The sequence below is a fragment of the Notamacropus eugenii genome, chromosome 2 (genome assembly GCF_028372415.1).
Source record: "Notamacropus eugenii isolate mMacEug1 chromosome 2, mMacEug1.pri_v2, whole genome shotgun sequence".
Taxonomy (NCBI): domain Eukaryota; kingdom Metazoa; phylum Chordata; class Mammalia; order Diprotodontia; family Macropodidae; genus Notamacropus; species Notamacropus eugenii.
The window spans coordinates 432,940,148-432,967,050 of NC_092873.1; the positions used below are offsets into that span (position 1 = coordinate 432,940,148).

At 47.2% G+C, this 26,903-nt stretch overlaps 1 protein-coding gene across 6 annotated transcripts in view; it reads right to left on the bottom strand.

Moving 5' to 3' along the window:
* Positions 1-304: 304 nt before the first annotated feature.
* Positions 305-26,903, bottom strand: part of SRGAP2 (SLIT-ROBO Rho GTPase activating protein 2) — a 247,956-nt gene continuing 221,357 nt past the window's right edge. For 2 of the 6 annotated variants that reach the window (XM_072648021.1, XM_072648020.1), the window contains exons 15-22: positions 26,083-26,217; positions 23,932-24,037; positions 19,363-19,587; positions 14,727-14,806; positions 11,341-11,521; positions 9,689-9,835; positions 5,699-6,026; positions 305-3,919 (exon numbers count right to left, since the gene is read on the bottom strand). In XM_072648021.1, coding sequence (XP_072504122.1) covers positions 3,536-3,919; positions 5,699-6,026; positions 9,689-9,835; positions 11,341-11,521; positions 14,727-14,806; positions 19,363-19,587; positions 23,932-24,037; positions 26,083-26,217 — 1,586 coding nt within the window. In that variant the 3' untranslated portion in view covers positions 305-3,535. Of the gene's footprint in view, positions 3,920-4,995; positions 5,091-5,698; positions 6,027-8,524; positions 9,413-9,688; positions 9,836-11,340; positions 11,522-14,726; positions 14,807-19,362; positions 19,588-23,931; positions 24,038-26,082; positions 26,218-26,903 lie in introns of those variants that run through there. The other 4 variants (XM_072648025.1, XM_072648024.1, XM_072648023.1 and 1 more) reach the window with 3 other exon arrangements.

The window sequence follows — 26,903 nt, forward strand, 5'->3', positions numbered from 1 at the left end:
TAGAATCAGTGAGAGAATGGTTGTCAAGGCAACGGGCTATCCAATGCTGAGCTGACATCTCCTTCTATGAAGCATCTTTGGTTTCATAGACTAAATGGAGATGTTGAAATGGAGATGTAGCACTCATATCTCTGGCTTCCAGTTACCACACTCCCCCCCACCCCCATTCTTAAGCCATGCTTCCAGGACAGATGCCACTAGCCCAGCCCAACATAATTAACCCCTATCCAGACAAACTTTAGGGAACCACGGTTCCCAGGGCATAGGGAGTATGTGTGGGGGAAGGGGGGCAGGAACTACAGCCTTGTAACCTAAAAACGTATTTTATTTTGAAGTTGTGCTTTGGATTCTCCCCAATCCAACCTTTGTTGAGTGACAGCCTTATGTTCATACAAAGCATTTCCAAGCATACATACATACATTATTCCAGTTATCAACACAATTGTTTTAAAGAATATACCATTTTACACAAACGTTACATACAAGTCATACGCCACAACATTGCATTTCCCTGGAAGATCTAATATCTCTTCTGAATAGGAAGTACATCTATACCAGCCCTTCCAAAGTGGTCTGTTCATCCCTCTGCTGGCATCATCTCATCTCCTTGGGAGGTGCCCTGGCTCCCTGGCAGACAGGGGCTGGGGCCAGCATGCTGTTGGGTGTAGATTCATTGTTCTCTTTTTCCTTTTGGGTAGGATGCAGACCCTACTATACAACAACCTCTCTCCCCCAAAGACTAATTCCTGTCCCTCCCCTCCAGAATTCACAGCTCACACCAACAGAGGCAGGGTGGGGGGGTCTCTCAAGTGTGTACCGCTGGTTTGGGCCAGGATAATCAGCAGAGGGCTATCTCTGTAGGCTCCTTTGGGCTGCTGGCTCCCAGTCTGGTGTAAAGATCACAGTGTGCCACCTCCATTCCAGTTGATTGCACTGTGCCCTGCCAAGGTGGGTTCTCTGCCCATTGGCTCTGAGTCCCCTTGGCAGGACCAGATATCTCCACAGTGACAGGAGCACCAGAAACGGGGAAGACAACTCCACCCTCCACCCCCTAGGGGCGTGGAGGGTTGACTAAGACTTTGAACTGTGGGTTCCCACTCACACACTGCTCAGCTCATGATGCCAATCAGCAGATGGATGTTGGCTGGGTGGGTTGGGGAAGGGAGGAGATGTAGAGGACCCAAAAAGAAAGGCAAGAAATAACAGAATAGATCCAAAGACTTTGTTTTGAGAAAACTTCTCCACCCTTTCCTGGAGCTGGGGAAGGTGGGAGGAAAATGGAAGGTGCAGGTTCCAACTCAGATCATTTGGGTGAAGAGGATCTCCAAGCTGCCACCTAAGGAATGTAGGATGAAGGATAAGGCTCTCCTTGCCCCGAGGGAAGAGGTTGCCCAGGGGTGACACATCCAGTAGAGGCTCAGGGCTTAGAACAAACTTCATCCCTTTTGGGAGCTAGTAGACAGAGCAGCTGCCTACTCAACAAGACCAGAGGTTCTAAGTCGCCTCTTCCAGGTTGGGTCATGTCACTGAAGGAATCCACTGGTCTCCCCTTCTACCTCTTGAGGCCTTTGCTCTCCATGTTCCATAGCCTCATTCTGCTAAGTGCCTCCTCATAAAGCTAACTTACACAAGATAAAGGAATGCTACCTCTGATGGATTTGACTCCAAACCATTTAAAAAAAAAAGTGATTTAGAATAGGTGTTTTGAGCCAAAGATGGGAAAACTTAGTCTTCTCTCCCAAATGACAACTATCATATATCTCTTTCAAACCACAGAAAAGTTATCAGGTAAAGAATATGACTCCAAACCAGAAAACACAGCTCCTGTGGTTCTAAGGTAAGACATATGGGGTTCAGCCTTAACTCAATCTCTTTATCTGAGACCTAGAGCCTTAAGTGGCTTGGCCTTTCACCCTATTTTCACCTATTCCTGGTATAGTGTGATATCAGGGGAGAGGTTAAATAATGGGTAGGATTTGGGAGGCTGGGTTAAAGCAGATGGGGAAATCACCTTGACCTTTTGTGTGGGCAGTGGGAAAAGGACCAGAGAGCATCAAACAGGAAGGAAACTGTTAGCCCATCAGCCCCTCCCTTATTCACAGGCTCAGTTAACCCACTTGGCTGCAGATAGTGTCTTCAGATTTCAGTCTCAGGGAGACTTTTTGGTTTGTGGAATCAAAATGCAACCAAGACAAGGGTGTATCTAGATGGTTGTTGATGGATCTGGCAACAAGTGGCTCTCGACAATCAGACAATGTCTCACTAAGCCCTCCCATCTTTTTCCAGTGAGAGGCACTGGGTGATAACGACATCCAGGAGACACAGGTTGAAAGACAGTAAGCAGCCACTTAAAAGTGGAATCTGAGTCACCTTGCTTACAGAGGCCAATTCTCCTTTAAAATTTCACTGGATTTCTTGGAGCCAAGTAGCTTGATTGCTGACTGACTTCAGGATGATAAGTCTTTGGGTCTTAAGTGCCCAGAAAGAGTAAGAGAAAAGGAACACGCCACTAGTTAACTTCCTCAAACCTGCCCTGAAGACAACAAAACTCTCTTAAAACAATTTTCAAGGGTCCGGGTACTAAAATCATCTTCAGTGGGATTCCTTCTAGCGTAGAAAATGGAAGTAGGATGCCCCTTCTCCTACCTAACGTAAATGTATCATTCAGGTAAATTTTACAGGGGAGTATTACTTAATATAGAGTTTGGTTGTAATTATGGAGGATGAAGGGGGCAAATGTAAACACCAACCAACCAAACCACATCAGTAAAGAGAGGCCTAAGAGAGAAAGCACCCGAGCTCGCATGGAGCTTGGGGGTTGAGTCCCATCCTGATTAAGTTTCATTTAATATGAGATATTTCTATGGCTGAGTTCTCCTGTCCCAGACAAAATAGGGTTTGTAACGGAAACAAACAGACCCTGATGGTCACTGTGTGAACTGTCACAATAACTTACAAATAGATACACAGCCATGGGTCATGGAGCCAGGAGTGTCTACACATGCCAGAGACTATGGTAACCTACAACTGTTGGCGTGTGTGTGTGTGTGTGTGATGAAGCAGAGACTATATAATTCATTTTAACCAGTACCCAAACATGGTGCTACTGAGAGGTGGGTGTATTAGCAGCCAACCACTTTGGCAAGGCATCCTCGGTGACTTGAGGAGGACAGAGATTCGAGTCACATCTTTACTGTTTGCCTTGCCAGATTTCACAGTGACCTGATAATGGAAAGATCTATTTCTGGCTATTGCCTAAGACTGGTATATACTGTAGCTGGCTGGATTATGACTGATAAAGGGGAGCTAAGAAAGGGGGATAGGGAGTCAGGGGGGAGGGGGAAGGGAGTGGGCAGGGAAGGAAACAGGGAAAGCTTCATTCTCCAGGGTTTGGGCTGCTGGGAAGTCTATTCCTGCAGGAATAACTTAGAATCTAATTTTCAGCTGAAGTCCCCAAGCTAGTTAAATAGGAAGGGTTTAATAACAGTCTCTGGTTCCTCAAGTCCCCTCGTCTGGAACAATTCAATGGCATCCATCAGACCGTACAAGACTTGTCAGTGGGCTGTGGAGATGCTGAAGAGCTGACGCCGGGACTGGTGGCATTGGTTTTGGGGAAGACCACTGGCTTGGGTCGTGTGGCTGGTGGCTTGACCGGGGCGGCCATCTTGACTGACTTGACTGGCCGGAAAGCGCACGGGATGTCCCCAGCTGTACTGGCACTCCGCTGGAAGGCGGGTTCGGGGTCCTTGAGGAGCTGGGTATGCAGGGGGCTCGAGGGTTCTGAAGTAGGTGCTCCTACTGGGGAGGTCTTTAGGGGCTCCAGGGTATCCAGGACCACATCGGGTGTGTGTTTCACATTGCTTTGCCGCTCGAGTTCTCGGAGTTCATTCAGGGCAGAATTCATCGTTGCCTCAATATCCTGAAAAATACGGAAGAGAAGGTAAGTCCAATGTGGTGAAATGTCACCAAAGATCTTGTTTTACTGCTACAGGTCAAATCTTGCAAGAACCAATTTCAAAGGGAGAGGGGAGGGCTGGGGGCGAGGGACGCGCTGAAATTCTGGAGTCTGTCCAGTACTGCCCAGAGTCAGTGCTCTGTCTGCTGGGGATCCAGGCATTTCTCTTTCATGTGATCATCATCGTCACAACGTTGGTACTAATGAAGTCTGACCTGCACGCCCCTGGAACTGGAAGTGACCAAATTCTAGCCCTGGTTAATGAAGGACAGGTCTTACCCATCAGGGACTGAGGAAAGGTGCCCACCACCTGGGGACCGGACAACTATGGCAGGAGAGTCCAGCGTTAATCAGCTGTTCTCTTCTATCCACCACTGTCAAGAGGGCACTGTCCAGCAGGGGGAGCCAAAGCCCACTTAGGTGAATTGCCTTCTGTAAGTTACAATGGAAACCAGCTCAGCAAACAAGCAAAATCACTAGCTTGGGGACCTTTGCAAGCCAGCTGCCTCCCTAGGAGACCTCCCTGCTCCCTCCCTCCCTGCCATCCCCTCAGGCCCCATCACAGGAATCCGCTAGGGATTAGGTCTGCATCCACAGGCAGTGGAGCTTCTCTGCGCTAGAGAGTGAGAGGAGCTTTCTCTTGGCAGCGATTCAGCACCGCTCAGCCCTAAGATGTTCCCAGACTGCAGAACTCCAGCTCTCTTCCTGGCTCATCCCTGCAGCCTGACTCTCTCCCAGCTGTGACCATGACCCTCCATGCCTATTAACACCTGTCCAAAGAAGGGAGCAGGGAGGAATCCCACGGGGGAAGGCAGCTTACAACTGTGACCTCACACACAGAGACAGACAGCAAGAGGCCTTGCAAAGCGAGAGACACGTCAGGCGCCCAGCCGGAACGGGTCTGACCAAGAAGACATTCCTTGAGAGCGCACCACAGCCCAGCCAACAGAGACTGCCTCTGTCTTCCCCAGGGGGAGCGGGGATCTTAGCTCTGCTAAAAGCAGGACAGTCAAGGGCAACAGGAAGCCCCTAGTACCCACCTGGACTAATGAAAATTATAGAGCTGAGGGAGACGTCTGAGTACACTGCTTGGAGTGGCCACGGCCGTCGAATTTTTAAAGATGGGGTTAGCCCTCTAACATTTCATGGAAAACAAAAAGTCAAAAGGATGGACTAGAGATGGAAGGAGGTCCCTCGTTATGGGGAACCGGCCTCTGTTCCTCCTGTACCCCAAGGTCTCAGCCCCTCTAGGCATAAGGACCAGATGATCCTGGACGGCAGGGTCAGGGAGTACCCTTGGGCACGACAGGGAAAGCAGGGAGGGGGTGCAGTGAAAGGAACACGATCTGGTACAAATCTGAAACCAGAGGTGTCACCATTTGGCTAATCTCGTTGCCTAATTCCTTAGAGCTACAAAACCCCAAAGGGGGAACAATATATTGGGCATTACATGTGTAGGAACTAGCCTAGAGAAGTGAAAGTTTTGCCAAACAGGTAACAGTTGTGCACATTATCTACTTAAGGAGCCTGCATTATCCTGCTCCCATTGTGGCCCCTTGGAGAAGGTGTGCTAGACAATGAAGCTTGTCTGAAAGGTATGCAGCCCCTCCGGATGTCAGAAACATTCCCTAAGCATTCATCGTGCTCCTTGCTCTAAGGTGGGGACGGACTCTGCATGAGGCTACTGTGAGTGACAAGGGGAAACTGCTAATCCCCTATTCTCCACCAAACTCCAGGTTTTACCTGCGCAATGACCTCTGGGTCCATGGGTCGATGGTTGTTGAAGCTCTTGGACCTCCCAGCTGTCACTGTCTTCCGGATCTGAGGACTGTCTAGCCGATTCTTCAGAGACGAGTGTCGGCTGATGGAATTGAGACCCCCATGCCCACTGGCAGAACACTTATCGGACCCTTCCTTGGGGAGACTCTGGCTGATAATAGGCTGGGAGGAGGGACGGCAGCTGGCTCCCCCAGGCCCTGAGGAGGAGTCCAGCAGGGGGCTGCTCAGCCCATGGCCCTCATTCTGCCGGAAGGTTTTCCTGATGTTCCCAGATTCTGGCCGCTTCCTTTGCCTTCAGTCACAAACAGAAAGACAAGTATGAGCAGTGGCTGGCTCGGGTCCCAGCACGCCCATATCCAAGGAGAGGAGGGAAGAGGAAGAGGGATGAGTTCCTGTCATCCAGTATTTTTCCAGGGAGTGGGGAAAGGGCCACAGAGGGGGTTCTTGCCAAGGCTTCCTTAATGCCTCCATGATGCCCACCCTCCCTACCCCCCACCCCCAAGCTTGGCAAAGGAGAAATGGATACTTACTGGTCGGTGGTGTGCTTTGAGTTCCTGAGATGCAAAAGGCTATGCAAAGGGAAAGTCTGATCATGTGAAATATGGTCATGGGGACAGAGACTTGGACTCCTAGGCATGGCCCTGTGGCCTTTCATTTTCTTTTATTAAGTGGAGATAAGGTTTGCATTAGGAGACCTTACTCTGTTATCAAGGAGATGGGAAAGGTAAGGTGGAAGGGAATACTTTCCTCTCAACTTTTAGGTCCTCCTCTCCAAAATCATTAACACAACAAAGGTGGAATTATTACAAATTCTGGCATAAGGCTTATAACGTGAGGACGAAAGAAAATTTCTGAGGGGACTATAATACTGGAAGAATTAAGGACAAATTTTATGAATTCTAACTTTTTTCTTTTTTACTTTTTGAATCACCAAGGTTGAGATTAAACTTTGGCTTGTGGTCAGTTCATTTCAGGCCACTTAAGGCTCTGTGTAAATGCTACAATTAAATTAGATTGTCTGGCAATCTTGTGGTTACTGAGCATTGTTTTAGAACTAGCAAGCATTCACTTGGACGTGGTTACAAAGGAACCAAATGAGGAGAACAGATTTATATAGGGCTGTAAAAGAAATCACTTTCTGGGTCAGAAGGGCAGTTATGCAGCTCTGCTCCCTGACTCCACTTCTAGACAAGTTGAGGCAGGGATGGGAAGGGACAGAACTGAGGATGGGCAAGGAGAAAAGGCCCTGGGGTGGTGCCAGGGCTCAGGGCCATATTCGTTGGAGAGGAAAAGATCTCCCAAAGACAGCTTAGGGTAATGAGAACCGCTCTAGCCCAGAAACTGGGAGAGGTACATGAACCTGGGCTTCAGGTCTCTTATCTGTTAAAAAAAAAAAAAAAAAAAAAAAAGGGCCAGGAGTGATGGGGTATGGGGAGAATTGGAGATGAACGGGGGTGGGCTGAGGGTGGGGAATGGACCAGAAGATCCTTGGGGGCCTTTCCAGCTTCAATATTTTATAATTCCCTGGGTTTTCTTTTCCTTTTGTTTTGCTTTGTCCTGATTTTATTGGCACAGGGAACTTCTGGAGAGGTGAATCCATTTTTACGAGAACAGATTAGCAACTGCTCTGCAACTTACAACCTTAGAGAGTTAGCGTCTGGGATGGCAAGAGGTCCAGGGACTTGCCTAGGGTCATACAGCTGGTACGTGTCTGAGTCAGTACTTGACCGTCAGTTTTTCAGACTCTGAGTCCAAATGGCCTTTTTTCTAGTAGATGAAGCCACCACTCCTGTGCTCTGATAGTAGCCCTCAAGTAGATTTGGGTCCTGACTGCTATTTTCATCCTAATTGTTGTCTTTTGTGCAGTCTGAACAGAATGGCTGGAGTTTGGGTATAAATGGCCCTAAAATTTCCTTCTAAGGCTCATATGCCATGCCCAGTGATCATTCTGCTCCCTACCTATTTGTTTGGGGGTGGGGAGAAAGCCGGGATCACAAAGTGGACAGGAGAAAGAACGCTGGATTGGGACTCAGAGAACTTGCATTGGAAACCTTGTTCCCTGTGTGACCCTGGGCAATCACTTAACCTCTCTGGGCTTGGTTTTCTAGACATTCAGTGACTGGTTCAGACTAGGTAATTTTTCAGATCTAAATCTATGATATTATGGTGAAGGGAGATAAAACTTGGGGGTCCTTCATCCCCCAAAACATCTTGGGGCCAAGAAGCCAGTTTCGGAAGGAGGGAACTCAAGTAAACTGCCCAGAGGTTTGCTTTCTGATTTTCCATTGGTGGCACACTTTCAGCTACTGAATTTCGCCTTCCGTGGATTCCTTCATACTAAAAGCAGCAACTAAGCTGGTGGCTTACAAAACTACACACCTCCACAGTCACCTTCCCCCCTGTTATTGGCTTAATTACAGGCTAGGAGTATTGTGATTAGAACCTTATAATTAACCCAACCTTGTCAATAAGGAACAAAAACAGGATTAGCCCACCAGGCTTTTCATTAGCCTGCTTTCTCACCAGGGCAGTGAGTTCGGGATTGCCCTTTGGGCTGGGGAATGAATGAAATCCTCATTGTTTTTCATTTACTGGCTTAAATTAAAAATAGTTCTACGTAAGGAGGTAAGTGGATATTTCCAAGGTTTAATTCCACCTACTGACTTCCCCAACATGAAGTTCAAGAGAAAATTATGGTAGGGGTGAGCAAGACTCCTGACCATGCCCCTTCTAATGACTACCTGGAGGAAACAACAACAAAAAAAAGGCAGAAAGATCTAGGTGACCTGATGTGGTTTAGAAACAACAAGCACATTTATTCTCCTTCCAGTTTTAATGTCCAGAGGCTACAGTTAACAGGTGTTCCTTGTGCAAATCATTTCATTCTTCCAAAGCCATATGGGAATAAAAACTATGCGTCATTGCTAGTTCATATTCATGGAGCAAGCCCTAGGGGCCTGCTGCCATCTTACTGGCACCGTCCCAAGTTTCAGGGTCTAGTAGAAGAGGTGATGGATTGAGGAGTTCATGTCATGCCCCTTGAGGAGGCAGAGATGAGACTAGTTGTCCAACACCCGGAATGTCCCCTGGAGAGGCCGAGGGGCATGGGCATAGAGTCAGAGGCAGGGAAGCCTGGGGTGGGCAAATGGAAAACCCTAGCTTACTGCCAGCATGACAATGGAAGTTGGGGATCACAGTCAAAAGCCTGTTTTTGGAAGGAACGAGAAATCTGCAGTAAGCCCAAATAATGGAACAGGGTAGATAAGGCTAATGCTGCATGAAAACTGGCCCATCCTTTCTTCTGGTATGAAAGGGCAGAATGATATGGAAGTGGGATGTGGAGAGTGTGGCCAGGAAAGAGGCAATAGTGATCTTTCCTCCATAGGAGTGAATACCAAGAGCAGGGAGCAAAACAGACAAGCAATATTCAATCAAACATACCCCAAATTAACATCAGCCTAGTACAAAACTCACAAGGCTTTGAACCTTCAGAGAAGAAAGAATCTATTATTAGGTAAGAATTAGGAAAGAGACAGGACCAAAGAAGTCCCCCCTCAGCAGAACAGTTTTGGTCCATGTTGTCTATGACAAACTCAGTCACTTGGCCACAGGCCATTCTTGAGCTTTGGATAACAGCTTCAGACCTAGGATTCCCAGGTGGGTTCCTGGTGACAGACACTGTAGGGACACAGAGAAAGAGAGCACCCCTTTGTAGCCTGATGGTGGCTAGCAGGAAGCCTCGACCTATCACTGAAGCTTGCAGAAGCTTCCTCGTCCCCATCCATCTAGCCAGCAGCAATGAATGCATGCAGATTGTTAGCCTGGAAAAGCCGAGTGTCTTTTAGCAACCTCCCTATGTGCAGCGCAGAAATGGAGGAGGGTTAGGGTTAAACCAGGGGGTGAAGCTCGGTGTTAAGTCGGTCAGGACAGCAGAAAATGAAAAGCAGCGCTTACTTGTTGATGTTTGCAAGATAAATATCGGCTACATGACCCCCACTGGGACAGCTGGCCCCCGCTCTGGCGGTCACCTTTTCTTCAGGTGGCTCACAAATGACCTCAATTTCAGACTTGGGGCTCGACCTCTCCGCGACACCATCCTCGCTGGGGGAGAAGGAGTGGGCAGGCAGGGAGGAGGGAAAACAACAATAACACAAAAAGCCGTGTTAAATTAGCGAGATGGCCCCCCCAACACACACACGCACACACGCGCACACACACTCTCCCCAGCAGAGCTCCAAGATGGCGGCAGTACCCAGTGGCCCTGGGTGGGCTGGCCCTGTGCAGGGAAAGCAGGGGCAGGAAAGCAGGGAGTTAGGAACCTAGGAGCTGATCGGAGTGATTTTAAATAAAATCAAGAATCCAGCTGAGTTCTGTAGGCCCTTGGCTCCTCAGGAAAGCATGGCAGGATCCAGCTAGAGGAAATCTGGATCCGAGGCATCTGCCTTTTACCCCAAGGCTGGGCTGGGCCCACCTCCCGGAGGAGGAGGAGACACGTCCAGGCGCTGCATGTCTGCTCAGGCTTTGGAGATGCTGGCGTTGAGGCAGGAGACCCTCACTCCATCGGAGTAAATCTAGCCCCACTTAGAGCTTCCAAGGTGGTCCCAGGTCTCTCCACTGCTCTCCTGGCCCCTCTGGCTAGTGATCATATAGCAAGATGACAAGAAAGCCCCTTCTCCCCCATAGCTCATCTTCTGCTTGATCTTGTAATGAAGTCACAATGCTAAATTTAGGAGGGTTCTGGATGCACAGATCATCACCAGATTTGCGATGTTATCAACAGAGGGAGGATATTCCCTGCAGAACAAGCCAGGGACAGGCTGGGAGGGTGAAGACTCATTCAGGATATCAACCTTTAAAAAAATAATATTAAGGGAAGGACTCTCAAGACTGGCTGCATAACACCCAAAGGGAGGCCATTGGGAGCTGGGCTCCAGGTCTGGCAGGACTCTCAGCCTGGGGGCTAGGGCATCCTGAACAATGCCATTTTCCTTGAAGCCCACTCCCTTTGCAGGCAGAGCCCGTCTGGGCTTGATTTCCCCTTCCTTCTTTGCTGCTCCTCCCCCAATCAACCTCACCCGGGTCACTGAACTAAACTGGGTTATTTCCAAAATGTCACTTAGTCCAGGCACTTCCTAGAAAGGCAGAAGAAACTTCATCACTAATGCTCATGTCTCTGGCTTGGGTTTCTCAGGCCAAAATACAATTTTGTTTGTAAATAGGAAAATATTATAAATAAGATCCTCGGATATGGTTAATGCATATTTGCTAAAAACCAAAACACCCTTTTCCCTGAAAGGGTAAAGACTGTCCAAATCAGATAGAAAATGCTCTCCCAGTCTAGGAAGGGGCTCCAGGGCGTTGTATGGTGACACCCGCCTTCTTTAGAACTCATCATGCCAAGTGGCTACTCAGAGGGTTAGTTACTGGATTGTGTAGGGGATGGTGAATCTGGGGAACTGCCAGAACATCATCCCCAGACTGAGGAGATGGCTGACATCTCATGACTCTCAGTTTCTGGCAACATTCACTGAGAATCCATCTCCTAAAGGCTCATGTTGGAAGCAGCACCAGTAACCCTGGCCCTGTGGCCTGAGGGCCCAACCTACGTGTCTTGGACCACGATGTACTGATGAGGGATGAGTCCATCAATGCCATTGTGTCGGCCCTCCCACCAGTCATCAGAAGCCCTATGGTAGAGCAGCAAGGAGGCCCCCTTCTTGAAAGACAGTTCTCGGGCTGTCCGGCCAATGTAGTCAAACTTGGCAATTGCCTCAATGGGCTCACACTCTGAAAGAAACAAGAAGAAAGGAAACATATAGAATGAATAAAATTTCAGGGACTAGGTAAGGCTCTGAATCCCTTAATCTGTAGAGATTATTGGTACTCAACACCTGATTAGGAAATCCTGTGCAAGGAGGACGCTAGTGAATGGATCTTTCCTCCATTATAATTGTCCATTAGACTGGCATAAAGGGCTGCACAGGATGAGACTTAACCTTGTTCATCATTCCCTGGTCCCTGAGGGAGAGTAGTTAGGGGGATGGAGCTCACCAATCCCCTGGAGTCACCAAAGAGCAGCCCTGATGTAACTGCTCTCCCTGGAGTGCTTCTCTTTGCTCTCCACTGGCTTTTCTGGAGTCGTCTCTCCCTACCCCTCAACAACCCTTCATGCGGCCTGTGCACGCTACCTTCTTCCCATTCTTGTTTCTGTCATATACACTTCACTGGGTCTCAATATTCCATGACCTTAAGAATGGTTTTTATTCCAGTGCAGGACTGTGGGAAAATTTATTATACTGTTTCAATCCAACCTAATGTGATTAAGGTTGTCCATACCCAGAATGCTCATTGACTCCAGGAATGCCAGAGAAGACCAAGAGGTATTTCTGATGCCCCCAGCCGGGATCCACCCAAAGCATTCTTGTTTTCAGCTACCAGACCCGGAGACTTCTGAGGGGCCCAAGCTTCTGTTTTGGGTTACAATTACTCCTATATGTCTCAATTTGTCTTGCTTTCAAGGCTGCCGTCTCAGCAAAATTGACTATGTGGGGTTCCTGTGTGGGAAACCTTTGTCAAAAGCCTATATATGTCAACCTTCCAGAATCTGGGGAGAATGACTACACCTCCTTTTCAGCTCTTTCCTCTACTAAACAATCTAATAAATTTCTTTCTAAAACTGTTTCAGATTTTGGGGTCTATTCTCACATACAACAGATCTCCCCAAATGCCCCCAGTGTCAATGGTCTCCTCCTTTATTCCTTTCTAGTTCTACACCAGCATAATCATACCTTAGACTTCCCCATCACATGGAACTGTGTCACTTAAGATTCAGTATTTAGACAATCCCTGTCCAATCATGACCTATCCAACTTCCAACCCCTCTGCTTTCTGCTCTCACTCTGATTTTCAATGTGCTTATCCCCCATCTCTCCCTTTATCTTTGCTTTTCTTCACATCCAGAATTGACACCCTCTGTCCTGAAAAGTTCATTTAACTTATGACCAACCACTGCTGTGGAACCCTTCATTCCTCTCACTTTCCACTGTTCCTGACCTGTTAACCCTGATCCCTAGGCAAATCCCACCCTCTAAAGGTTGCTACTTCTGGACTAGTGAAGTGTTGATGGGAAAAGTCTCATAATTAAACTGATTGGCCTCACTACATGTTGAGGTGCAGAACCTCGACAGGCCTTTCCTTTTATTTTTGTTGCCTAATTTTCCAAAGCAACTGTTTCAGATCTCTTCTTCTCCTTAAGCCACTCACTGCCCTCTTGTCCAGCAGATGGCTTGGCATCTGACTTAGGAGATCAAGCCCATCCAATGGGAGTAACCTTGACTCCCCTCCTCAAAACTTCTGTGTAGCATTACGAAGTCTTTGCCTTCCCTCATTCACAGAAAAAGATGTATTCCCAAACTTCCCTATACTGTTAAAGGCATGACCTTCATCCTGGTCACCCAGTTGGAACCTCCAGTCCTCACTCACACCCCCCTCACCCTATCCATCAGCACATCTTGCTGCTTTTCTCCCTTCACAATATGATTCATCCACTTCCCCTTCTGTCCATTCCCAGGTCCCAGAAAGCCACTGCTCAAATACAACCTTCCTCAGGAGGCCATTCCCAGTCCCCTTTCTGTGACCACTGCCTTTTCTCTGTAAATATGCAAATAATGAAGTATATACCTTCTACCCACCCTGATTATATCTGTTATGTACTTAGTTACTGACATGCTCTCTCTGCTAAGAATGTCATCTCCTTGACGGCAGGGTTGTCTTTGTCTTCCTGTATAACCCAGTGCTCTACACATGTCCAACACCTAGGGAACACTCAAAGATGCTTGGTGACTCACTCTATAATGACCCAACTCACTCCCCTGATCATCTCTCTTCCCCAGGCCCGTAGGTGGATGTCCCCCAAGGCTCTATCCTTGGTACTCTTCTCTCCCTTTCTCCCTGGCCCCCTTGCTCCCTTCCTTGGCTTCCCTAGGACTTCCAGGTCTACATTTCCAGGCCTGACCTCTCTTCTTAGCTCCAGATCCACAGGACTCTTAAATTCTGGTATGCTGGGTGAAAAGGAAGATGACTTCCTGCACAAGAGATGGCTTTCTAGGTTCTACTCCTGGATGACAGATGTGTCCTCAAGCCACAAAGGAACTAAAGATTTTATGAGTTCCTCTGCATCCTCCCCTCAACATTATACTTTGAGCCATCTGCCTGGGAGATCAGAATTTCCAGCCAGGTGGGAGGCCTAGAGAGCTCAGCATAGTGTCCTGTTTCCTCCTCACTCCTGGAAAAATTGGAGGCGCCTTCTTGGCTGCTGAGACTTCCAGAGTCCAAGTGAGCCAAACTGGGCGGGGAAGGGGGGGGGGGCGGGGGGAGAGAATATCCTGGCTAGGCAGGTCTTAATAAATCAGAAGCACTGCAGAGAGGTCTTCCACTTCTCCACTCACACCAGGCTGACTGACTGCCCGGGGGCCCTCAGATGAGGGCCTGAGATGTTGGAAGGGTCGACTGCTCTAGTTGGTGGGCTTGAGAGCATGGGACTAATTCATCTGGGCTCCTACTGCTACTCCTTTGTTCTTGGCATTTAGTCCCTCCATTCCCTGGGATGCTTTTTTGATTTGTTCTGTATTACTTTAGCATCTTGTTACTTGGTGTTGAGTCTGAGCAGTGACTGGGAACTAGCTGGAAACCACTAGGAACTTAGGTCGGGGACAGAGTGATTAGAGAGCTGATTAGGAGTTGGGAATGGGACAGCCAAAGAATTATGGAATAGGAAGAAACTGACATAGCTTAGACCATCTGTTCCCTCATTTGGACACAAGATTAGAACTTAAACCATCTCAGAAAAGTAGGAAGTAGAGGAGTTGTTACTAAATGCTCTGGCATGCCACAGGCAGCACCAGACTGTAGGAGGAGCTCAGGCCACATGACCAGGCTCCCCTCCTCCCTGGGGTTCCCCCTGGCTGACCAGGAAGCAGGGTCACATACATACCATCATCGCTGGTGTGGTGGTCCACAGTTATGTCCTGTGCAGAGTCTTCAGCTGAGGTAGTCTCTCCATGGGGGCTTTCACTGCAGCAGAACCAAATCAAAGTCACCAAAAGCATCACAGAGGAGAAAAATCACCAGGAGATGGGCAGAAACTGCATTTGGGGAGGACTTGTTGGTTTTCAGGGAAGAGTAGGGCTGGGGTCCTCTGCACATTCTATGTCCCATAAAAGCTCAGTGCTGTGCTATGCACACAGCAGGTAGGTAACACGTTCTCCTAATAAACATTTTACAAGTAGGTTTCAGAGGTGATCTGAGCCAACCCATCCTCTCCAGGCAGAACTAGACAAACCAGCTGAGACAACCTGAGTTTCACACCTTTTAGCAAGAGAAAGCAGATCAGAGAGGCCAGAGAAACTCTTCTGGGGCTGGTAGAGGAATTTCTTTATGGCAATATATAGGCAGCTCTCAATAAGCCTCAATATCAGGCTCTTCCCACTCTCTTCCTCCCCACCAGGCTTCATGCCAATCTGTGACTTTGAGGCATCTCCATTGGTGGAGAGGTAAAATATGGGAGTGGGAGGCAGAGGCAGGAAGAGGGAGAGGGATGAAAGACAAGGTAAGTTCTTGGCTAACGTTGGGCTCTAGACTCTGGATTTTAATTATCCAAGTCCCTTCTGAGTTTGCCCGGACAGTTACTGGAAACTCTATCTAAACCCTGTCTTTCAACTCAAATGTGAAGAAGAATGAGTCACTGAGGGATAGAGACCCTCAGCACAACCCTCGAGTTTCTACATGATGACAGGCAGAGGAAATCTCATCCATTCTTAGTGTTTCCTTCTTTCTAACAAATCCAGTTTCTTCTGAAAGCAAAGAAAGGAAGGAGGACTTTTGGGTCACCCCCAAGCAAAAGCACCCCCTTGAGACAAGGGCCTGTCCTTCCACCTTTGAGTCCTGAAAGTTTTTTCCTCCATTGTCTCCCCTTCAGGTCCCCTGACCCATTTAAATTAGGGGGTTTCTGAAGTCTCCCTAGGTATGGAACCAGCTGGGTCGAAGGAAGTCTGGAGAGAATCAGAAACCAAAAGGGAGAGACAAAGGGTGCCATAAACCTCTTTCTAGCCTCCTCTGCATCATCATGACATGCAGTGGGCCCATCCAGGGAAGACCCCCACTTTGTTTTGCTCATACTAAAGGGCAGGTTTTCCAGGTAGGCTGGGGAAGAAAAAATGGAATGGGACTGAACTCCCTGCTGCTACAGGAATGCAGAGAAGCTTTGGCTCTCCCTGTCTCCCTGGCCTCTCTTCAGCATTCCCAGGACCCTAGCCACCCCTTTTGTACTCCCTCCAGCCTCCTCCTTGAAACAAGACCCCCCCCCCACCCTTGGTTTTAGCTGTGGTGGTGAGTCTCTTAGGTGTGTGGTGTCTTAGTCTAGAGAAGCCTGAGGAAGGGATGAGAGATGCGTCTGTAGGATGGCCTCTCCCCCTGCCTTTCCCACCTCAAGGCAACTGATTCTTGATCCATCAGATGCAACAGCCCCAGGTCTTGCCCGATGCTGTCAGAACCCTTCTACTTATTTTCTAGTTAATCCTACGGTTCCCTCCCAGGGACTGGCTAGTAAAATCTACAGTAATAGAGAAATTAGGGAAAACAACCTAGAGAAAACTGAGACAATGTGCTTGCTGGCTCTCCCCTGATACTGTGCCCTTTCAGAGATCTGGAGCACAGAGCCTTTGTACTGCTTTGGTGCTTGAGCCCAGAAGGGTACAGACCTTTCCCCATGCAAGGGCAAAGAAAGGTTCAGAGAGAGGCCAGGACTCAGGAGTGTATAAAACACGGAAAGGGCATGCTGGGGTACTCTGAGGAAGCATTACCACTGGCCCTTCTCTTTTCCTTTCCCTTAAGGTAGGTGAAACCTGGTCTGCCATATACACCTATGGTCTAGGGCAGGGAGTTTTAACCTGGGTTCTGTGAACTTGTTTTGTTAATATTTTAATAACAGTATTTCAATATAATTGATTTCCTCTGTAATCATATGCATTTTATCTTATCCATTTAAAACCAGTATTCTAAGAAAGGATCCATAGGGTTCAATGGATGGCCAAAACGGTTAATGACAAGAAAAAAAGTTAAGATTCTCTGGTCTAGGACATTGTTCCAAAATTTTCCAACAATTACATCTCCCTTCTCCCACAGGGGTGGTGGTGAGTGAAGAACACCATCCATCAGGTCCCTAAGTCCACAGAGACAAATATAGCATCGTGGTGGCCCGATGTATGAACTGACCAATAATCTTGAGAAAATCGACAAGCATCCCTCTCCAATTATTATATATATTGGCAAAGCTTGTTCCATTTTTTCTTTTCCCTGGATGCTTGAGAAAAGCAAACAGCTTATCATATTATGTGGCAAGAGCTTGTATTATAAGGAAAGAGCAAAGCCCAGATAAGGAATGTTACTGATACTATACTACAACATGTGACCCTTTGGGGTCTCCACCTGTGGGGGTCAGGAAGCAAAGTAGATCAATATGATCCATAGACAAACAAATTCTCCTCACCTCCCCTAACCTAGCAGATAATGGGTACTGAATTGGTTCCACATGGATCTCTGGATTGGGCTAGTTTATGTTTTTAGCTAAGGCTCAAAGAGTATTTGAGGAAGGAAGGGAAAGAGGTGAAAGAAAGAGAAATCTGAATGTAGCAGAAAGACAGACTGTCCCTATCATACTTGGCATTAGATGGACACTCCTGAGCAGTCTCAGGGCAGGCAGTAGTATGCAAAAGAAAGGATAGTGCACTAAGAGGCAGGAGACCAGAGTTCTAGGATGATGACGTTGCAAAACCATGTCCAGCAAGGGAGAAGTCCTAGAAGTGAGTAGGGATGCATATCCAAGATGGGGAGACAGAAACACGAGGACTGCCTTCAAATATCCAAATGTTTGTTATGTGGAAAGGGGATCAGACCAGTGTTCTGCAGCTCCAGTGTGCAGAGTTGGAATCAAGGGCTCTGTGTTCTAGGGTTCCAGATTTGGGCACAATATAAAGCTTGGAGCTGTCTGACTGTGCCATGAACTCTCAAGAGGGAGGGAGTTATCCATTACCCAGGAGCTTTAAGCAGAGGCTGGAGGACAACACGCCAAGGATGCTATTGAAGGGAAGCATGGGAGATAGATGAGATCATCAATGGGGTTCCTCCAACCTTCAAGGATTCTAATGGCTCCATCTACCACTTGGTAGTTATGTGACCTCTGCCAAGTCACTGAAGCTTTTGAGGCCTCAGCTATCTTTGCTTTAAAAGGGAGAAATAACACCAAAAAGCAGAGGGCTGGCCCAGATGATCTCTGGAGGTTCCTTTCAGATTCCAGATCTAGGATTTCATGTATCCAGTAACATCATATTGGAGTTAGATCAAATTTTGGACAACAGAATTGAATCTGTAGCCACTCTGGATTCTCTGGAAGTCCAACCCTCTGTGTCCAAAGAGGACTGCCTTTAACCAGCCCACCTGGATGGGTACATTTTTCATTCTACAGTCTTCAGAGAGGAGTGTTATGTAACACCAGGATGTCTCACAACCCTTAGGCAACAAATTCTTTATGTATGATTTGTCTCCCCAGTGTCCCTCCCTCATTAGAATGTAATATCTTTGGAAAAGGGCCCAAATGTACACAACTATTTATGGCAGTGAGAGGGGGCCCATCAATTAGGGTATAAATGGCTGAATAAGCTATAGTATATGAATGGGACGGGGCACTACAGCGCTATTGGACATGATGAAAGAGATGGTTTTAGAGATGCCTGGGAAGACTTGGATGCCTCAGAATGGGCAGGCTGGACTCAATGTCTCAGCACAGATTTCTCAATGTACAGTTAAGTGAACAGAGCCAGGTGAAAAAAATGATATAATTATAATGACATTGCAAAGACAAATGTATTTGACTTGGGGACTGGGATCAACACAAGGACTTGTGATGACACATGCTGCCCACCTCTTAATAGAGGGGTGATGGACCAAAGAGTGCAGTGTGGGGCTTGTTTTGAGGATGAGGTCAGAGGGAGAATTTGTTTTGCTTGACTGTTTGTAATAGAAGTTCTGTCTTTCTTATTTTCTCAATGGAGGGAGAGAAGGTGAATCTTTATGAAAATAAAATGAAATGTAATTAAAAAAAAAGAATGTAACTTCCTTGACAGCAGGGGCTATTTCCTTTTTGTCTTTGCCTCCTTGGTGCCTAGCACTTAGTAGGTACTTAATGAATACCTACTGCCTGATTGAATGGCTTCTTTGATGTATGTCATGCACTCCTTGGTATCTTCCACAATTTCTATCACTCCACTGGGTAAATGGAGTAAATTTAGGAAACAATGTGATTTGCCTCAATTACATAAAAAAGCTTATGGAATTCCTTTCTTGGGCATCCCTGGGATCTCTGTAAAATGAGGTGTAGCATGAAATGGCCCACTATCCCTTTGTCTAGGTGATGGAGCGGCAAGCAGGGAGAGGAACAAGGTGACCTCGAGAGGCAGACAATTTAATCTGAACCCTGAAGGCTCTGTGCACCTCTGCTCTGGGCTTTGCCACATGCCCTCTTGTTGACAGTGTGAAAGATGGCTTCCTCCCATCTTCCTGCCCTGCCCACCTACCAGTAATCCTCCATGCTTCCTCCTCTGCTGTAGACGGGGCCCTCCAGCTCCCTGGGGCTCGGGAAGATGTTCTCGTGCTGGATGATGATGGTTTTGATTAGTTCATTCACATGGGCCTGGCAGGAGACCTGGTCATGGCCTTCGGGCACTGACATCAGTGTAGGTCCAAAACAGATGGCGAGGTTGTAGGGATCCATCATGTTCTCTTCACTGAACTGTGATAAACTACAGGAGACAAGAGAGGGGGTCAGATGAAGGGGGAGCAGGGGAGAGCTTGCATGAATGCACGGGGACAGCAATCACACAAGGCATGGCCAAGAGCAAAAACAGAAGGTCTGCAAATTGCCACCTGCCCCCAGTCCAGGCTCTGGGCTCCCCCTGAGCTTCTTCAGCCAAGATGATGAGGTGACACCAATGAGGTCACAATTCAGAACCTCATCAAATGGCAGAGACTTTTCTTTCTCCATCTCCTAGAAATAGTTTGTTCTTTTGCCTCCTTTAGAGAGGAGTACAGCTGGCTCCTTATCCATCCTAAACCCTTCCAACTTGGCCCTTCCCATTCCCTTCCCACCTCCTAGGAGACCAGTGATTTGACGGGCTAAAGAGTCTGATGGGCTCAGTGACTTCTCTCTGCAAAGCTCTTCGAAATTCACTGTGGGGAGGATAACTACTACAGAAGGTATGTCTCAAGGCTGATAGAGTATACAGGGGACTCCCAAGGTGCCCTGGCAATTACATGGACAGAAGACGCAGGCTATTGTATATCTTGCTTTACAGCAAAATGACCACATTATTGGGTTGACTTCTTTCCAAGCCCTGGGCTTATGAAAGAGGGAGGAAAAAAAAAGCCAAGCGATTAGCTTTCCTATTTTATCAAGCCAGCGCATTTCTTTCTGAACCAGCTGATGCAATCGTTTTTCATTTTCATAACATCCCCCTCAATTAGCACATCCAGGATTTATTCAGGAATAGGTCAGCATGCTGCTCAGCTTTGAAGGAGGTTTTCTCTGGATGGAGACTGGTTTTGTTAGTGGGGATTTCTTTATCCTGGGAACTCCCTCCCCAATGTGTCTCTCCCTCACCCAACAGCTGCTGAAGCCACATCTCCAACCTGGCCATAGCCCAGATCCCTAAGTGAGCTGTGGCCGCCTACTGAGCCCTCCTCCCCCACTGACAAACCAAGGCCAGCTCCAGAGACATCCCTTTCATTTTCAGTGCTGCCCACCAGGTTCTCTCTTTAAAATGTCCTTCCTCATGGGCTGCAGCACTGAGCCCCCAAAGCACATCCCAGGAAGGGATGAGAGACCTTTATGCAAAAAGAGGTCTGGAACCCAGGAGGTGTTGACGAGGCCTGCTGGGGAGGCCTGGGAAGCTTCCCAAAGGGCAGTAGGGTTTCTTAGAGTCCTCCCCTATGTTTTCCCCCAAGCCAAAGTCTGAGGTCTGTGTTGAGATACTGTATGTCTCTTACCAGACTGTACTCAAATTCTAAATACTGTTAGTTCCCTATTGCATGTTGGCAATGTCAATTCTTTTACATTAATTAATTCTATAAACGATTTGAGTTTCCCATTTCTGGAAGGAAGCCAGGTGGTGGAGCAGAAACAGTGCCAGCTTAGAGTCAGGAAGATCTACCTTAAATATTTACTAGGCAAGTCACCTAATGTCCCTCAGCCTCAGTTTTCTGATCTGTAAAATGGTCAGGCTCTAAGGTCCCTCCCAGATCTCCATCTATAATGCTCAGATGAAAGGAAGTTCAGCTCTCTGTTGCTTAGTATAAATCAGACCAGTTGGCCAGCCTGGCTGCGGGCTCTACATCACAGTTTAAAAATTCACTCTTCTCTAAGTAGAGTTGGGAACAAGAAAGTAGCATTGCTATCACTTGGACAGTGATGTATTTGTTTCCCTAGGTACTGTGTGGCAAGAAAGATCCGAGTTCAAATCCCGTTTCTGACACTCATCAAGTGGACAACAACAGACTAAGTTACTGAACCTCTTCTAGAGAAAACAATATTAACTGAAAAAAAGAAAAGAAAAGAAAAGAAAAGCTAAAAGAAAAAAAAGCATTCCATGACAGGAGATCTTATGATGCATCTTCATAAATCATGTAAATATTTGGTATCTAAAGAGCTCTTCATGTCCCCGACACTCTGGGACCTTGGCTCCAATGAGTCCTTTACCCAGCTTGGGCCATTTGCAAGCCACAGCCACACTGTCCATATATTCTGCCTCCCTCTCCCCATTCTCTCTCATTAGGGAATGAGGTGTAGGGGAGCTGGCCCCAAACCCCTGAAGGACGCGAGAGGAGGCTGGGACCAGCAGGTGCTTCTGTTTTTGAGTTCTTGAGGCCCTAGAATACAAGCTCCAGAGACAGCTGCAGGGCAACCTATGGAGGTTGTATCACGGGGACAGGAATCTGCAGGGTGGCAGCTACCTGAGGGTCACACAGTGGGTCTACTCTGCCTCTTTAAGGGGCCTTGGCTAGGCAGGTTCTTTTCTACTTCTCAAAGAATGAACAAACAGTACATCTTGTCTTGGAAATGACAGAGGCCCCTGAAAGCCAGTCTAAGGCGAAAGGCCACAGCTGGAGGCAATTAGGTGGCACAGTGGATGGAGCCCTGGGCCTGCTGCTCAGTCATTTCAATCATGTCTGACTCTTCCTGACTTCATTTTTGGGGTTTTCTTACTGAAGATACTTGAGTGGCTTGCCATTTTCTTCTACAGATCATTTTACAGATGAGGAAACTGAGGCCAATAGGGTTAAGTGACTTATCCAGGGTCACACTGCTAGTCAGTGTCTGAGGCTGGATTTGAACTTAGGTCTTTCTGACTCCAGGCCCAAGGCTCTATCCACTGCATTACCTAGCTGTCCAGGAGTCAGGAAAACCTGTGATCAAATCCAGCCTCAGACACTGATTAGCTGTGTGTCACCCTGGGTAAATCACTTCACCTGTTTGCTTTAGTTTCCTCACCTGTAAAATGGGGAGAATATTGTTGTGAGGGTCAAATGCGATAGCATGTAGTAGGTGCTATATAAATGCTTATTCCTTCCCCCTCTTTCACAGGGATAGATCACATATTAAATCCTACAGTGAAGGAGAAGAAAGGATCTCAACAGTGTGTCCTCAAGCCAAGTCTTTGCTAGGAGCTGCCAACCATGGCTACATCTAACTGGAATGCACACAGAATCCCCTGAGACTCCATGTCCACATGACAAAGGGCCTCTCAATCACCTGCTTTCCATTTGTTACTTTAGGAAACATTGTGGTCACTAATGTTGCTTTGGAATGGTCTTCTGAAAAATAAGATGCTGAACCTGTGGGATTCCCATATTTTCTTGAACAGTGATCACTTATCTAGTACCAGCCAGAGACCTGAGGATCATGGCTCCAGACACATCTCACAGCTATGAGTCTACACTGCTCACTTCCTCTACAAACCCTCAACACACATAGTCACTCACATACATTCACAAATACACACTCACATACAATACATATACACACATACTCATATACAAACACACACACACACACATACACACACAGTCCCACACAATACACATACTCACATACACAAACACATACATACATATACACACTCATATACAAACACACAGATACACACACAGACATACATATACACACATACACAAACATACAAATACACATATACATTTTCATATACACATTGCCCATTTTGAAATCATGGCCAAAAGAAATAGACTGCTCTGGTCACGTACAGCCTAGATCCCCAGAATCCCCTCCCCATCCAAGCTCTAGTTGTGGCCCTAAGGGGCTGGACAAACAGGGCAGATCCCACTTTCTGCTTTGGGGTTTGAGGTGGTTCGTTTGGGCAGGCAGGGAGAGGCCAGGATGGGAGCACTGATTGACTGCTGACCAGAATGACTCACTTAAGAGCTCCTCCCTGCTTCCATACTGGGCCATTTGCAAATTTCTGTCACTAATCACCAAGCAAATCCTGGTGCCAGATCAGGGTCAGGATAGTTAAGACAATGGGTGTGGCCACAGCTGGGACAGGCTTAAGACATTAACAACTGCTGGGACTCTAAATGCCATTGGGTACCATCAGCACACCCAAGATCTAGGTCAGAAAGAAGAAAAAGAAAGTGGCAATAGATGAGTAGAGGGAGAGGGAAAAAAAAAAAGAAAAAAATAGTAGCTAGCCTTTCTATAGCACTTCAAGGTTTGCAAAGCTCTACATATCTCTGAGAGGTAGGTGCTACTATCCTCACTTCATAGATGAGGAAACTGAAGCTGAGAACAGTTAGTGCCTTGTCCAGGCTCACACAGCTAGTAAGTATCTGAGTAGGATTTGAACTCAGGTCTTCCAACTCCAAGTCCTGTGTTCTATCCCGGGTGCCACCTGGAAGGGAATGGACAGGTAGAGAGAGAAACAAGGAAAGAAATGAATGAGACAGTGCAAGAGGTTGCACTGATGTAGACTCCTTTGAAGGAAAAATCAGAAGTGGGGACACGTGTCCTTCTCTCCCATCCCCAGGGTCTTTATCTAAGATCCCCTGGAGGGGCGCAGCACCTAGGAGACACTCACTGACTGAGGAAGGCGAAGAGGTATCGCATAATGACCAGCGTTGTCTGGGGCAGGATGAGGAGGACTTTCCGGATGTGTAGAGCTCTTTCCTGAAGGTTGTCCATACCTGAGAGGAGAACACAATGAGTTCTCTTTCTCCCACAATAGAAAACCAAAAAGCGATCAGTCGATTGGTTTCCCCTCTACCACCTGCCGATGTAGGGAAGTCTGCACCCCAGGGATGGCACAGTCAACCCCAGAGATCTGATGAAAGCCCCCTGGGGCCTGCTCTGCTTGATGAGGACATGTCCATAGAGACAAGCTCGGCCTATACAATGCTACCTTGATAGAAGGGTCAGAGGACAGACAATCTGGTCCGGAGGTCAGGAAGTCAAAGCAGTTTGTGTCAGGATTTATCTCCCTCTGTGTTTCACATCAGGCAGCTCTTCAAAGCCCTGGCCTGGGGAGTGAAGATGTCCAGCAGGATCAAGCTGTTTAGTTTGATGTCTACAGACAGATGAGTCAGGAAAAAGCCAGAGGGATGACCTCCAGACTCCCCAGGGCAAAGGAAGAGCAGCTAGGTGAGGCAAAAGGTCTCAGGACAAACAACGTCCTGACATGAAGACCATCTGTCATGAGAACAAGAAAAGGCAGCAGCAGCTACAAGGGGCCGACCTTCAATGTGTGCCCTGGAATCAAACCTAGAAACTCAAGAGTTTGAGGAGGAACCTCAGGTACTTTGGCAAGAAATTATCTTCCAAAGTGTCAGCACTTCTACCCCAGGAGCTGTTCGTCATTCAGTCAAAGCTCCCAGAAACCTTAGCATTAATAACCCTATCTATCTAACCCTAAGCTTCTATGGAAAGCCAATGAAAACAGGTGCCCATGGTTCCTGCTACAGATGCTGGTGATGACTGTTTGAGTCCCACATTCCTGGGCTGGATGAAACCACCTAAATAATAGCCCACACAGAATAGGCATTTAATAGGAGTACCATGGTATAGAGGGAAGAAAGAGCACTGAATTTGCAACCAAGGGACTTGTGTTCAAATTCTGGCCCTGCTTGTTCTGTGGCACCCTGAGCAAGTCATTTAATCTCTCTGGGCCTCAGAGTCCCAATCTGGAGAGTGAAAGGGTCGGTAACCTTTTAAGTCTCTTTCAGCTCCAAATCTAGGATCTTATTGCACCATAATTCCCTTTTGTTGAACTAAAATTCAATTCATCCAGGATTAGTGCTACTTCTGTGGTCTATGCCAGAGGCGTCAAAATCACCACCAGCAAACTTGCCCTCAAAACTCTGGAGAGCCAGATTAAAATGTAATTGGGAAATATTTAATAAAAAGTATAATATGACATAGATAACGTTAATATTCTGTTTTCTAGGTTTAATTTCTAGGTTTTCTAGTTCATATGCAGCTCATAGGGTCCATTTTTATTTGTGTCTGACACCACTGCTCTGGATCTCTTTCAGGTTATCTGTTGCCATTTCTACATACACAGACAATCTATGTCCCTAGATGAGAAGGTACCATGTTTATAGACCTAACATATTCTGTCATGCCATTTTTAGACAAACAGACAGAACAAAAAGTGGCAAAGTCTGGGCTTTTTCTTTCTCTGTGTCATGGAAGGTACAGACACTATTTTTAAAGCCTCAACTGGTTGAAGATGATTACCTTTTATGGGATTATACAACAAACATTTGGCAAAAAGACGATAAAGGCGAGAGTAACAATAAAGTTTGAGACTGAGGCAGAGTCAAGGAAAAAAAGCCTGAATTCCTGAATTCCAGTTTTTGGCTCACAGTTTGAGGGCTAGAGGGGGATTCAGCGGTGATTGGGTCTAACCTGATTTTACAGATGAGGAGACTCAAGAGCCAGAGAGGTTACGCAGGTGGGGTGAGACAGAGAAAACATCTTTAGCCTCTACATTCAGCATCCCATCCCTTGTGTGTCCTCTCCTAGACTCTTAATGAACAATAAAGATCAATGCCCCTCTCTTGGCCCCAGATGTAGACGTGACAATGAAGATGGCAAACTTTAACAGAGAAGTGAAAACACAGCCTGAAGGAGAAAAGAGAATCCTGCTGGGGGTTTGCTCCCTGTGGCAGAAGGCTCAAGGAAAAATGAAGCTGGTTCTGCCTGCAGGTCGGTCTGACAGGGCATTACTTACTGACACAGGCCATCAGGTCATGGAAGATGTCCTTGGGGAAGAGGGGGTGTTCCAGCCCACGGAAATAAAGCTTCAGGACACCTGCTATGGAATCCATGTCATGGTCATTCTGGTCTCCGGCCAGTGGGTCCTCTCCTGGGGACAGCAAAGGCAAAATAAAGACAAATGTGGTATAAAAGCAGTAGGTGGGCTGGGAAGCTGCTAAGAAGGCTGCCTCTGAAAGGGGGTGGGGTGAGACATTTTAAAGTCCCCTTTCCTCCAGGTAGAGTATGCTCAGGGCCAGGTTTCCAAAGAGTCAGTAAAGAAGGTAAGGAAATTTCCTATAGTGAGTTGTTCAAAGATACAAGATATGGGGTTATTCATTTCTGCCCCTAAGCATATAGTCGTCTGCCTAGCATGAAGGTCACAGGTGTATATAAACTGGGCATCAGGTAAAGATAGACCATTCTGCCTCAGAGGACCAGAGGCCAGAAAGGGAGAGTTCATCCATACGAGCTTTTTTGGTGTTAGTCTGGCACAGGGACAAATCCCTGTGGGGCAGAGAATAAAGGAGATGGGGGCGGAGAATAGGAGAGGCAGTGATACTGTCAGCACCTGCTACTCTTAGAAGTCACAGAGCCAGTCTGGGGATCAAGGCCTCAGGGGAACAAGGAGAAGACAGGGAGAGATCAGCTCATACTCCCCACCACTTAGAACAAAGGACATCTACTTAGAGGAGAACAATCGTCTCAGAGTTCCCTATGGAAAATTTCACATCAGATGTAATTAGATTTAATGATAGGACCAACCTCAAATTGAAACTATATATATCCATTATAGTG